The sequence below is a fragment of the Engystomops pustulosus genome, chromosome 4 (assembly GCF_040894005.1).
Source record: "Engystomops pustulosus chromosome 4, aEngPut4.maternal, whole genome shotgun sequence".
NCBI lineage: Eukaryota > Metazoa > Chordata > Amphibia > Anura > Leptodactylidae > Engystomops > Engystomops pustulosus.
In genome coordinates this window covers 18,491,533-18,506,161 of record NC_092414.1, presented here as the reverse complement: position 1 = coordinate 18,506,161, position 14,629 = coordinate 18,491,533, and the positions used below count along the sequence as shown (strand labels likewise).

General features: G+C 42.3%; 1 protein-coding gene across 2 annotated transcripts in view; it reads right to left on the bottom strand.

The window, feature by feature from the left end:
* The window catches only part of ANO2 (anoctamin 2), a 164,854-nt gene that overhangs the window by 139,625 nt on the left and 10,600 nt on the right, over positions 1-14,629 (bottom strand). For both annotated transcript variants that reach the window (XM_072145388.1, XM_072145389.1), the window contains one exon: positions 12,042-12,497. In XM_072145388.1, coding sequence (XP_072001489.1) covers positions 12,042-12,497 — 456 coding nt within the window. The remainder of the gene's footprint in view (positions 1-12,041; positions 12,498-14,629) is intronic.

Here is a 14,629-nt window from a genome sequence, read left to right as displayed (position 1 = left end):
CCGAAATTCTATATACTGTAGTAACGTGGCATACAGTGGGGTATCCCAAGTTTTATGGCCAAATGTATACAACAACATCCACAATATGCCTGTGTGCTTGAGTCTTTACAAGAAGTAAAATCGAGTTTGCTAAATGATTCCTCACTTGAGTAGACCCTGTCAACAAAAAATTTGGAACAGCTGGGGGTAAGGTGCTATGGTCAACTTCGGAATCTAAGATTCTGCTGGTTCTTCAGTTCTCAGAAAGGTGCCTGCTGAATGCTACAAATGGACCTACAGTAGATGGATTGAGATATGTTCGCTGTCCTCTGAGTCAACCGGAGTCAACTGATTTAATGTGACATGACCTCCTTATCCTCCATGATCCTACATCTGACCTTGTCGTGTATGAAGAAACCAAACCGTAACCTCTGGAAGCTGCATAAACCTCTACAAACTGTCTGTTGTCTTCTGAGGTCATTGTCATTAATCGTGTAAGGAAAGAAATGTTTTGGCAAATATCCCACGCTGGTTAAAGTCATCACACCTCCATGTGGCCAAGATGAACAAGATACGGGACATATGATGCTCAAGACAAGCAACACGATCTCACGCAGAGTCATTGAGAACACTTAAGGTAGCTGGAAGCCGGCCATGCTCGCTTTACGTAGACAACATAGGCCACGGCAGGTCATCTGGAGTCATCTACTGATAGGATTGGTTAACAAATCCAATCGACTTGATCCAATTGACTTGCATTACTATTAAGCACAGAGGTAATCATAGTATTAGACACAAAGACATCAGACCTACATCAGCTTTGCTCAAAAAGTTTATTTTTTTGTTTAAAAAAATTTTTTTTAGTCTTTTCTGCTTTATTGACAAGTAACCAGTTATTTTTTTTTGTTGTTGTTTTTTTCTGGTGGAATGGGTATTGATGTTATTATATTTCCCCCACTATCTTTATAACATTATAGCACATCGAAACTATTACGTTTTTTTTTTTCAAAAAATTTAGAAAAAATCAAACCCCTTGGGTCATCGTGTGGCTATCACGTTGGCCATCATGTGGACCAGTATTTTCTGTGGAGGCTTCTACAGCTTTGAGTCAACAGTGATCGAATGATCAGGGGATCTTCAACTAACAAAAGTGATTTTTTTTAAAAATAATAATAAAAAATAAACTGAAATTAAAATTAGAGATGAACTAATCATCAAAGATTTGATTTGTTAAAGCTTTTTACAAAGACTCGGGATGGGTTTGAAATGATTTGGTCTCAGCTGATGTTACTCTACTTATCCTGGAAATTAGTCCTCTAAAACACAGACATTTTCATGAAAATCTAATTATGTTATCCCAAAGGATTCAGGTTCAATTTGTAACTTAAAATGCCAGATTCTTACTGAATCTACACCCAACTCAAAAGATTCGGGTTCAATTCGTGCTGGCTATATACTACAGGGGGCTGGCTGGCTATATACTACAGGAGGCTGGCTATATACTACAGGTGGTGGCTGGCTAAATACTACAGGGGGCTGGATGGCTATATACTACAGGGGCTGGAGGGCTATATACTACAAGGGGCTGGCTGGCTATATACTACAGGGGTGGCTGGCTAAATACTACAGGGGGCTGGCTGGCTATATACTACAGGGGGCTGGTAGACTATATATTACAGGGGGCTGGCTGGCTATATATTACAGGGGGCTGGCTATATACTACAGGGGCTGGTTGTCTATATACTACAGGGGCTGGCTGTCTATATACTACAGGGGGTGGCTGGCTAAATACTACAGGGGGCTGGCTGGCTATATACTACAGGAGGCTGGCTATATACTACAGGGGGTGGCTGGCTAAATACTACAGGGGGCTGGATGGCTATATACTACAGGGGCTGGAGGGCTATATACTACAAGGGGCTGGCTGGCTATATACTACAGGGGTGGCTGGCTAAATACTACAGGGGGCTGGCTGGCTATATACTACAGGGGGCTGGTAGACTATATATTACAGGGGGCTGGCTGGCTATATATTACAGGGGGCTGGCTATATACTACAGGGGCTGGTTGTCTATATACTACAGGGGCTGGCTGGCTATATACTACAGGGGGCTGGCAGGTTATATACTACAGGGGGCTGGCAGGCTATATACTACAGGGGCTTGCTGGCTATATACTGGGGCTTTGACCAATGCATTTCCCACCCTCGGCTTATACTCGAGTCAATAAGTTTTTCCAGTTTTTTGTATTAAAGTGAGGGGTCTCGGCTTATACTTGGGTCAGCTTAGACTCAAGTATATACGGTTGATTTTCTAATTTCTAATTAAAATCCATCATAAGTCATAATTCATTCATATTGAATGTGGGAATTTTTTAAAGATTTTTAAAAAATTCTTAAAATTTAAATATTTGCCTTTTCAATCTCCTTTTTGTGCCTATACAAATTAATTTCTACTTAGGAGTCGGGTGACAGATCTTTCAAACCTACAAGACCCTCACAATTGTATTTCCATATCATTATGATCAGACTTCTCCCATTTCTAGATCTCAGCAAAAATTCTCTATTTTTTTTTTTTCTCCGTTGCAAATGACTCTTGTTCTTTGTTCCAACAAAATATCTCATCTTCTCCCTCAGACACAACATGAATCTCCGAATTGTTGATTTCTGAATGATTACAACCCGGGGAAACAGTCTGTAGGTCTAAATCTTTGTACGGATTCCACGTGGAAGCGGGACAAGAGTCAAAGTGAGTCAGAGTTCATGAACTGAGCGTGTCCCTGAGTAAGTGTGTAAAATACAAAGTGCCATTGTTGGCCGGAGAGTTACGCTCAATTCACGGGAACTTTTATAAAATGACATAAAAAATGTATTAAACACTGCTGCTGGGTATTTACTCTGTTCTCCCAAATATGTCACATGATGGATTCCACCAATGCCCAACCGGCCAATTTGTGGTCTGTCAGGTACTACTGTGTTTCCATGAAAATAAGACTAATATAAGTGACTTATATTAAAGATTCTTAAATCTACTCAAGATAACAAAATAAAACATTCTCTAATTCAGTGTTATTAAAAAAATGCAGCATTTCACAAATATAATTCCAACCTGTCTCTATCAGTTCTGGTGTACACAATTTTGGTTGCCCCTGGATGCAACCGTAAATTTTCTATCTTCTATGGTCGCACAGGGAAGATTCTTCTCATGAATAGCTTCTCATGTCTGCACACTGCAGTGCTCTTTGCCTCCTGCCCCTCCCCCCTGCTCTACAAGACTAGCTCAGACACAGGCACTTTCTGCCGGCAAGCTGCAGTGTAGAGACTTACTCTACAAGCTACAAACAGATAAAGGGGCATATTTATCATATGCCGGAGCACGTGCGCCTCCTCTAGATGTATTGGTGTAGGTGGCTGTACAGCATTTATTCAACACCATGTGAAATGTCACTGGCAGCAACGCCCCACGACGGCCCACCCTTAGCCAGCCGCGCCCACTGCTCGGCCAGCCGCGTGCCCCCACTAACCCCCCTTTGAGACCCACAGGGCAAAATCATTGCAAGTGCTAGCAATAAGCTGACGTGGCGCATAGGCCCTGATAAATATGCCCCAAAGTCTCTATCTGGGAGGGAGGACTATGTGTGTGTTATAGGTGAGTTAGCAGTGTTGAGAGTGTCATTGTGTGTTATATCTATCTCATGGATCTCATCTTCTCTCATCTCTGATCTGTCTCATCTTTCTTTTTCTATGTGTCAGATACGATTAGAATGTTCAGAAGCTAAATAAAAGTGTAGATAAACCTTGTACCCTGATAATATAAGCACATTGTCAGCACACAGCATCTCACAGCACAGAGGAATCATGAAGTGTCTGCTCAGAGAGTCCCCGGCCACACTTTGGAATCTTACACTGACCATCACTGAGCGATAGGAACTAAAACAGTAATAAAACTGAGTAAAATTTTAAAGCAAAGGGTTAAAAAATAGCTTTATTGTGTAAAATTTGATAACTTTCTTGTTTTAGGGGATGTCTTATTATTCCTTGAACAAAAAAACGTTTCTAACATTCGTATAACTCTCCAAACTCTGAATTCCTTGTGACCCCATTTCTATTGGACTCATTGTCCATAATCTTCTAATATTTAGCAATAGCCCCTTCATGACCCCTTCTTGTTTGGGTGCTCGTATTTCATTTACAACGCAACAGTCAGTGATTTTATCCCATAAATTCTTCACCCAAGTCACAACCTTTTGCAGTATCTAAATGATCTACTAATGCTAATATATGGCTTTGGGAGGAGGTGTAGTAATGGGTGCCACAAGGTCTTATTCTCAGAGGAGGAACCATATTTTGGTGTACAAAACGTCATGGCCAGCTTTGGCTTCACCCAAGGCCTACTTTAGAAAAGTTTGGGCAAATGACCATCATCCCATGATCCAGATGCAGGTGCCACCTCTCCAAACCTTAGTGCTACCCTCGGAAGTGCAAGGGTGTATCTGGTGAGCTTCAAGAGTATCACCGGGAACCAGGAGCCTTAGGTGGTTCATGTGTCCCTCCCAGTATGAGGAAACTGGTGCTACAAATGATAAATCAAATTTTGGAAACTTAGCAAAAAGTTTTCATTGTGGATCCACCCTTATGGCATAGGAGGCCCAAAGGGCTCTTTGACACATAAGATGAGTGCAGAATTATTTACGACAGATGGCATTCGGGGCCAAAGGACTTCAAGTTGCACTTCTGGAAAATGATCTAAGGTGTATGAGGTCATGTTGGTCTCCACCCAACTTCCATCTAATGGCAGAAATCGGTGGAGTCATGTTTATAAGGGAGTCATGAACATAGCTACTCTATGGTGGCCATGAGAAGGACCATCCACCACCTCCACCAACCCAAACTCTTCACAACACTGATTTCGGCATACTTGAAGTTTTCTCTCTAGCCACCACCATTCCCAAGTAACCAACGTCAATATTTTAATCTCTCTACTGTCAAATGGGTGGAGCTAGGGTTTCTACTCCAGCCCAGGACCTGACAATAGAGAGACAAATTAGCATAATTTCAGTCCTCAATATGCTGATTGGGGTATGTGCTGTCAGATGGGTAGGCTAGGAGAAAATCCCAACAAGACCAGACGCAGTGACACCAATTAATCCACGAAGAAACTGGAGTTAAGGGAGGTGCTTGAAGGTCTACCAACTCTGGCACTCCTCCCTAATTTGGGATGGTCAGTAACCCCTGGCTCTCCATCTGTTTTAAAACTGCATTGAAACTGGTAAAGCCAAAGGTTGTAGACCACAAATACAATAGACAACTCAAAATTATCCCAAAAAGCCCAATAAAAAGTCTTAAAAAGTGACTTTTATCTAACATGTTGTATATAAAAGCTCAGGATATGTTTCCGTAAGGTTTTAGGGCCACATGTTACATCCAGTCTGGCTTTTAGGCATTTCTATAGTTAGTAGCTGATGATATTTTGTATTAAAAAAAAGGCTAAAAAAATAATAGAAGCGAATGTTTCTCATTTTGGTTTTTCTTATACGTTGACTAAAAACAGATTCTGCTTCTTAACAACAACAAAAAAAAATCACGACATAGTAAAAGTGTTACTCACCCTCAGCTAATGGGGCATAAAACATCAAGGACGATAACTTATCACAGTTCTGGCACAAGAATGTTTCTCGGGATAACAGCCGAGATGTCTGGATCATCAGCTGAAGCGGAGCTAGAATCCGAAAACGGGGCAGCACCTCAAATCACCACCGGAGATCGAAGAGATTTCTACACAGTGTAGGAGCATAAAAACTATCAAAGTGGTGAATTAGGTTGACCCAAAATGGTCTGGGGTCTGAGAGTTGGCATCCAAGAGTCTAAAAGGGGTTGGCCACTTATCGAAATCTTTTACAGGGTAACGTATACTTATCCTGATAAAGTTTCTAGGAGCCACAATTCACATGACTCCCCGAGCACCAGGTCTTGGGACTTCCTGTGTCTTGATGGCTTCAGGGGGGACGGAGGAGGCCATGAAATTTTAAGTGTCGGCATGCCCTCTACATGATAATCACTTGCATATCTGTGGTTGGAGGGACAGATGTCCTCGGCAGACGTCTTTGGCTTGGTCCTCAAACCACTGCTGTTGGAGCGCCGATCACAAAGGGCACATGCATATACTAATGAGAGCATGGCCTCCTCCAGAAGCCTGAAGAACAGAGCATCACAAGAAGTCCTGTGTCCTGCTGCCCAAGGTTAATGTGACCGACGTCTCCTGGAAACTTTACCTGGGTAAGTATAATATGGGTGACACCATTGGGGTCTTTGGAGGGATTTCAATGTTTTTGAATGGTTGATTCCCAAATTAATAAACAATAAATACTCCAAATAACTCCTATATTGTATGTCATGGTTTGCCCCAATAGTGCGGATATTGTATATAGTGCTGGCAGTTATGCCCTGCTTGGGTTTGAACCCGGGTTTCTATTTTAAATAACTAGCTGGCACCTATGGAATTCAATAACAGTTTATTCGTAGGATCTTACAATTGGGTCAGGCTCATGGGTGGCATCGCTCTACACTGCCTGGTTACAGCTCTGTCTTCTCAAAGCATCTCAGAAGGATTGGAATCTCCTTCCCACGGGCGCAGCCAACAACAACCGAGCAAGCTCTGGGAATTCTGGGAGAAAACTCAATCCCAATTATATTAACTCATGTGCTTATTACACAGAAAAGTGTAAAATCTTTTAGACATTGGTGAAACTAGAGACATTTTTTATGTAGACTGACAGCAGAGGCAGGAGAACCCTGGTGCTCAATCTACCTGGCCAGGACCAGAGCATGAAGCTTTTATAACAGGACCTCATTAGCATAAAAATATAATACACACAGTGATGTCACAGTAAAGGATAATACACACAGTGATGTCACAGTAAAGGATAATACACACAGTGATGTCACAGTACAGGGATAATACATGGTGATGTCACAGTACAGGGATAATACACACAGTGATGTCACAGTACAGGGATAATACACACAGTGATGTCACAGTACAGGGATAATACATGGTGATGTCACAGTACAGGGATAATACACACAGTGATGTCACAGTACAGAGATAATACACACAGTGATGTCATAGTACAGAGATAATACACACAGTGATGTCACAGTACAGGGATAATACACACAGTGATGTCACAGTACAGGGATAATACACACAGTGATGCCACAGTACAGGGATAATACACACAGTGATGTCACAGTACAGGATAATACACACAGTGATGTCACAGTACAGGGATAACACACACAGTGATGTCACAGTACAGGGATAATACACACAGCGATGTCACAGTACAGAGATAATACACACAGTGATGTCATAGTACAGAGATAATACACACAGTGATGTCACAGTACAGGGATAATACACACAGTGATGTCACAGTACAGGGATAATACACACAGTGATGCCACAGTACAGGGATAATACACACAGTGATGTCACAGTACAGGGATAATACACACAGTGATGTCACAGTACAGGAATAATACACACAGTGATGTCACAGTACAGGGATATTACACACAGCGATGTCACAGTACAGAGATAATACACACAGTGATGTCACAGTACAGGTATAATACACACAGTGATGTCACAGTACAGAGATAATACACACAGTGATGTCACAGCACAGGGATAACACACACAGTGGTGTCACAGTACAGGGGTAATACACACAGTGATGTCACAGTACAGGGATAATACACACAGTGATGTGACAGTATAGAGATAATACACACAGTGATGTCACAGTACAGGGATAATACACACAGTGATGTCACAGTACAGTAATAATACACACAGTGATGTCACAGTACAAGGATAATACACACGGTGATGTCACAGTACAGAGATAATACACACAGTGATGTCACAGTACAGGGATAATACACACAGTGATGTCACAGTACAGAGATAATACACATAGTGATGTCACAGTACAGGGATAATACACACAGTGATGTCACTGTACAGGGATAATACACACAGTGATGTCACAGTACAGGGATAATACACACAGTGATGTCACAGTACAGGGATAATACACACAGTGATGTCACAGTACAGGGATAATACACACAGTGATGTCACAGTACAGGGATAATACACACAGTGATGTCACAGTACAGGGGATAATACACACAGTGATGTCACAGTACAGGGGATAATACACACAGTGATGTCACAGTACAGGGATAATACACACAGTGATGTCACAGTACAGAGATAATACACATAGTGATGTCACAGTACAGGGATAATATACACAGTGATGTCACAGTACGGAGATAATACACACAGTGATGTCACAGTACAGGGATAATACACACAGTGATGTCACAGTACAGGGATAATACGCACAGTGATGTCACAGTAAACAGTAATAGAAGGGTTTTAAAGGGTAATAAGCAAAATGATGTCACAGTCTGTGAGAATTGGGAAATAAAGTGACTCCAGGTCCATATTTCCTTCTGTAAAGGCCTATTGACTATTGGTCCTGCATTATATTTCTGATATGGAATTTGCTTTTGCTTCAATACTGTGTTTTGTTTACTTGTGATATACAAATTATTATTTTTTTAAGTTTCATTCTTTGTATCCTTTAAGTTAAAACTCTCATGAGATGGAAGATAAATCTCCATTAGAGAAGGAAACCCGACTATGTGGTAAGAGGCGGAAATGGCCCGGAGTCAGATGGTGGATCAACTCGCCCTTAGCCACGGACTGGATGGATGGAAACAAGGATCATTAGCTCTACAGATTAGATGCCCCAGTGACCAAGGGGCTTAGTAAGTGGTGGCCCCTTTGGCCCTCAAGGATAAGAATAGAAAGCCATATACCAATGGCCGGTAACACAGCAACCGGTGAGAAAAAATTCTACCGGACGATGACCAATATGGCCGCCATGACGACTCTCGTAGAGATTGTCCTAAAATAATTTAGGTTTAAGACACAGGAGAACAGGTCAAGTGAGCATTGTTATATGATGGGGAGGGGACATCATGTTAAAGCATTCTATCCATATGTTCTATTAGACCACATAGACATCATGGGAGTAGACAGTAGTTAAAGGGGTGGTCAAGGCTGACTTTTACTGGTGTATCAACAGGATAAGTCACTAATTGGAGATTGGTACAGGCCTGAAACAAGAGGTCGATACTGAGTAGTCAGAAGAAGATGTCTAGTGGTCATGATGGGTCATTGCAGCTCACAGTAATAATAATATAACATGCAATTATATAACTGGCCACTGCAGAACATAGGGAGCCATTTGCTTTTGCTCTGCCCCGTCTGCCAATATCACCTGCTGGTGTGAGGCTGAGATGTTAGACCTCCAGTGACCTCCAATTATTGACCTATCCTAGGTATAAGCTATTGAGCATACGTCTTGGACAACCCCTTTAAGATTTCCTAGACTCTGGGCAACAATTTGGTTTCTTGCCTAGGCCCAGCATCTCACATGACACAGGTAGGATGGATCTTCAGGGACCGTCCTGGAGGCACAGTATACACCTCTCCAAGTCTTTATCTTCCACTGCTGGTCTCCTAGTCAATAATAACCCAGGACATCCAGGTGATAATAACACATATGTAGCGTGTTTGTTGTGGAAATAACAGCGCGGTCATGTGATTGAGCGAATCAATCAGTGGAGGTGGCTGCCTGCGCAGATGGGACCCAGCAGGCTGCATTATGATGCAAGCACTCCCAAAGGACACCCCACGACTACAGAAGAGCTCGGCTCGGCAGAAGAAGTATGGAAGATAGTCAACAGCTGCGGTGGTGGAACGTTTCTCACTAACAGAGACTACATAGTCCTTTCCTATAGGTATAAATATAGTGTAGACCAGTGGTGGCGAACCTATGGCACGGGTGCCAGAGGTGGCACTCGGAGCCCCTTCTGCAGACACTCAGGCCATTGTCCAAGGACATAGTTCACCAAACACTGAATCTTTAACTTAAGAGATGCTGCTCTCAGCGCTATTTTAAAGCGACACTTTATTGGCTGTTTGGAACTGCAGGGAAAGTAAGAATGTGTTGACAGAACTACATTATCTTTGGAGGTCGTCCTACTGGACCCACCATTCTTCCTGTACATAGAGGCCCTGGAGAGCAATGATAGTTTGAATTTGCCTTCCTTCTGGCAACTATATTGGTGGCCTCAGGCGGCCGATACAATTGAAAGATGTGGAAGAACAGGTAGTAATAAGTTAAGGTATAAAATTCCATGCTGGCACTTCATGGTAAATAAGTGGATTATGGATGTAGTTTGGGCACTCGGTCTGTAAAAGGTTCGCCATCACTGGTGTAGACAATCATTCCCAAAACCAATGGTTACCGAGACTTCTGAAGACCACACCAAGACCTTCTGGAGAGCCAGTATTTACATAATTGCACGAATTTCCCAAATTTGACATGGTCTCACTTACATATTTTCATAGATTTATTCTTGGTGCCATATTTAGAGTTCAGAAGAAATTTTTTTCCCTTCTTTGGGTCAATTGGCACCTGACTTACAGAGATTGATACTCCAACACTTTAGGGGTATAGGTTGGACCTGTGTCGTTAGTCGATCTTACATACAATAGTGAGTTGGATAAAGAACCTGATCCCATCAAGGTTCACCATTTTATAGTAGATCCAGGAATGGTAGAATAAGTTCAACATACTCCTCTCTTTTTATGAGTGAGATGAGACTACTTTAAAGGGAACCTGTCACCAGGAGACCCATTTTTAGCACTCCCCCAGTCCCCACAGAGCATAGTACATACACTGCCAAAGTGTTTTTGTATAAAAAATTGGTTTTACAGAAAAAAAGATATGTTATATTGTACCTTTTATAAGCATCTGCTGTGTGACTAGGCAGTTGCCTTTTGTGAGGAGCTGGAAAGGAGCAGTTTCCCCCCCTCCCTTGGGAAACAGCTCCTCCATGTGACCTTTTCGAATATATATGAAAACACCCATCACTGGGCTTAGCGACGCCCCCTGCTCCTCTACAGCCAATCCCGAGTGAGGGGAGTAATTCATATATTTGAAAAGGTCACATGTTTCCCAAGGGTGGGGGGGGAATCTGCTCCTTTCCAGCCCATCCCAATAGGCAACTGCCTAGTCACACAGCAGATGCTAATGAAAGGTACAATATAACATATCTTTTTTCTGTAAAACCTATTTTTTATACAAAAACACTTTGGCAGTGTATGTACTATGCTCTGTGGGGACTGGGGGAGTGCTAAAAATGGGTCTCCTGGTGACGGTTCCCTTTAAAACATTACCACACTCTAGAAGTCAACAAGTTTGGTTAGGCACAGACATTGAATTTCTAAACAAGAAATTACCCTACATAAACCAGAAATCCCACAACTTGCCATGAAAGAAGCACATCACACACATATGTCAAGGTTATGTGTCCCTCAACCCTCATTGTTCCTAAATTTCTATCTCTTGAGATTGTAGCCTTAGGTTACATAACTATCATGACTTCTGTTCAGTGCCAGACTATGCTTCCTTGGACCCACCAGATGCAATAATTCTAGAAGCCCAGTCTCTAACAACCCATAGGAATTAGACCCTAGTAGCCTCTTAATTGGGTTGTCTTCTTTTGGACCTTTTTTTGGTGGTATTTTTTCCACCAAAAGGTTCTCTATTGGCCTAGTCCGACACTGTTACTGGAGCCATGACTGGTTTGGTTGATCCATTATCAAATGGATTTTTCAGTAGTGACTAATTCCAGTTACATAACAAGTACGTTGCCTGGTTTTTGACTTTGCCATCAAAAACTCCATAGCCCATTGGGATTGAAACAAAGTGTGAACAGAACCTGTGATATAGGATAGTACGAAAGAGGCCCCAAGAGACTGGGAAGGTGGAATTATGGTCGGTTCCAAAGAACCAAAGTTATCACCACAAAAACATACACAGAAACCAAAAATGTCATATGAATCTTCTACTGGGGTAAGGTGGGCTTTGTCACGTACATCTGGTAATTAAGCATACAAGACCCTACTCACCTCAGGGTCTTTTTCCAGTTCGAGTCCAGCTTCAATGAGGTTATGCTCAAACTCCTCTCGTTGACATTTTTTCTCTTCCTCGAGGGCATCTTGGTGGCTCATCTCCACCACCACCACTTCATGTGGATGACATGATGAGTTCCCATTCCGAGATTGTGGATGCTCATGGTTTTGTGGCTTCTGTTCACTGTGTTCTTGTCCTTTTTGCTGTTGATTTTGTAATTCCCCTGGAAGTGGTTGTTCAGGAGGCGTTTTCCCAATTTCTTCTGGGGTCACTGAATTCCCATTGGAAACAATAACTGCGGGTGGTCTATGATTTGTGGGAGAACCATTTTGTTGGGCAGAACGATGCCTATAATGATAGGCCAGGACATAGTCCACTTTTCTTTTACCATCCCCAAAATGCATCCCGCTCTGTTTGATGGGCTGGTTTCCATCCACATAATTGTTAACAACCTGTATGAGAAGTGATAAGAAGTAATGAGTAAACCCCAGTGGGACAAGAACACACAAACATAAAAGTGATCCAGAATATTACCTGGGTGATAAAGTAGACACCAACAAACAAACAGAACCCAATCCGGTTAACGTTCTTAACATTTGGGCAACAAGCCAAAAATGAGTTTGTCCCATTGAGATAAAGATGTAAAAACATCAAGGCAAAACATATGAAAGAGACTTAAGCAATTCAGCGTACAACTACAACTTATCTACAGTGCAAGCTAGACTTAGATCGTAGAAGGGGCAAAGAGGGCAATCTCATGAGGGCCTCCAATGTCTTTAGGTCACCATCAAATTGGCCACGAGGTCATAAAATATTTGTTGGGGTTTACTTAATCATGAAGGAAAGTAAGTAGTGTTCCCTTTAAACTAGGAATTCAGGAGAGAACCAATAGTAACAAGGTCAATTAGTATCGGTCACCACCAACTTTAATTATGACTTCTCCTAAGGGTAAGCTGGTCACTATTTTTGTGGGTTGGACATTGCTTGTCAATATCAGTATTCCGGCTCTCATTTTGGACACACTGGGGCAGATTTACTTACCCGGTCCATTTGCGATCCAGCGGCGCGTTCTCTGCGGTGGATTCGGGTCCGGACGGGATTTACTAAGGTAGTTCCTCCAACGTCCACCAGGTGTCGCTGCTGCGCTGAAGTCCGCCGAGGCCTGCTGGAATGCACTGAAGTTCACCGGCCTATACCTGGTGAAGGTAAGTGCAAGTCCCGCGACACTTTTTTTTTTATAAATGCGGCGGTTTTTCCGAATCCGTCGGGTTTTCATTCGGCCACGCCCCCCGATTTCCGTCGTGTGCATGCCGGCGCCAATGCACCACAATCCGATCGCGTGCGCCAAAATCCCGGGGTAATACAGGGAATATCGGCGCAAATCAGAAATATTCGGGTAACACGTCGGGAAAACGCGAATAGGGCCCTTAGTAAATAACCCCCACTATTTTTGATAATTAAGGTCTGATACATCAACATTCTCTAAAAAAAAAAATGCAATGACATTGGTGCTGGCCAAAAATTGGTTCTTGTAGACCTTATTCTGGAAAATTCTTAGCTATTACCTCTCATCTTCCTAGAATAATGGATATACTGTTCAATATGGTCTCCAGATCGACATTCACCTAGCGGTTGACTAATATGAGGCTCTTCACCCTAATGTAAACTTCATAACAGAGTCCACCACCTACATTGTGCCTCTTCTAACATTGGTGTCTTTGTATCCACTGGGTCTGGATGAAATTGCTCCATACTGCATTATCACCTTGTTTGCCAAAACTTTCAACTTCCCAAGCATGTATAGGAAGGTGACCACCCCTGCGGGAGATGCAGTGGTGGCCATTATGGCTGTGATTTATGTCAACTTGAAGTGGCGGTGCACAAGAGAGCAACCAAGGTATGAATTATAGTACAAGGACAGGTTATCAAACCTATCTAGTTTATGATCTGGTTACAATTCATAAATGGTTAACACAGAGATCTTTGTAATGGTCTTTTAGACCTAGGCTTGCAACTATGACCAGGGGATATCCTCTACACCTAGAGGATAGACATTTCACCATCGGCATAGACCGGATTCTTGACTTTAAGGGCAGTGACACTATGGAACTAACAGCCAACAGATGTTGTGATGCCACAGACTTTGCACAAGTTCAGAAGGGGCCAAGATGTCTTTGGCCATACGGCCATATTTGGGGCTGAGAAGGAGTTTTTTTTCCCCCTACTTTGGGCCAATTGGCATGTATTGGGGTTCTTTTATTTACTACCCCTGGGTCCATAAGTTTATAGGATGGTCTTGATGAACCTGTGTTTTTAATCAACCTTATCAACTTCTTAATGGATTATTTCTGAATTAATTGTTTTGATTCAAGTGGGCGGTTCCATCGGTGATTGGATAGGACAGCTCTCAATGAGATGGAATGTCCACTGGATACCTCAATCCAGAATGAGTTGACAACTGAATAAATTCCAAATCTATTGACTCTTTACCCTCAAATGTATATCGATCCACTCAGGTCCTTCAGCTCTTGAACTTGCAACGTTCAACAGGGACTATATTATTAAGTAACAGTCTCCAAATTTT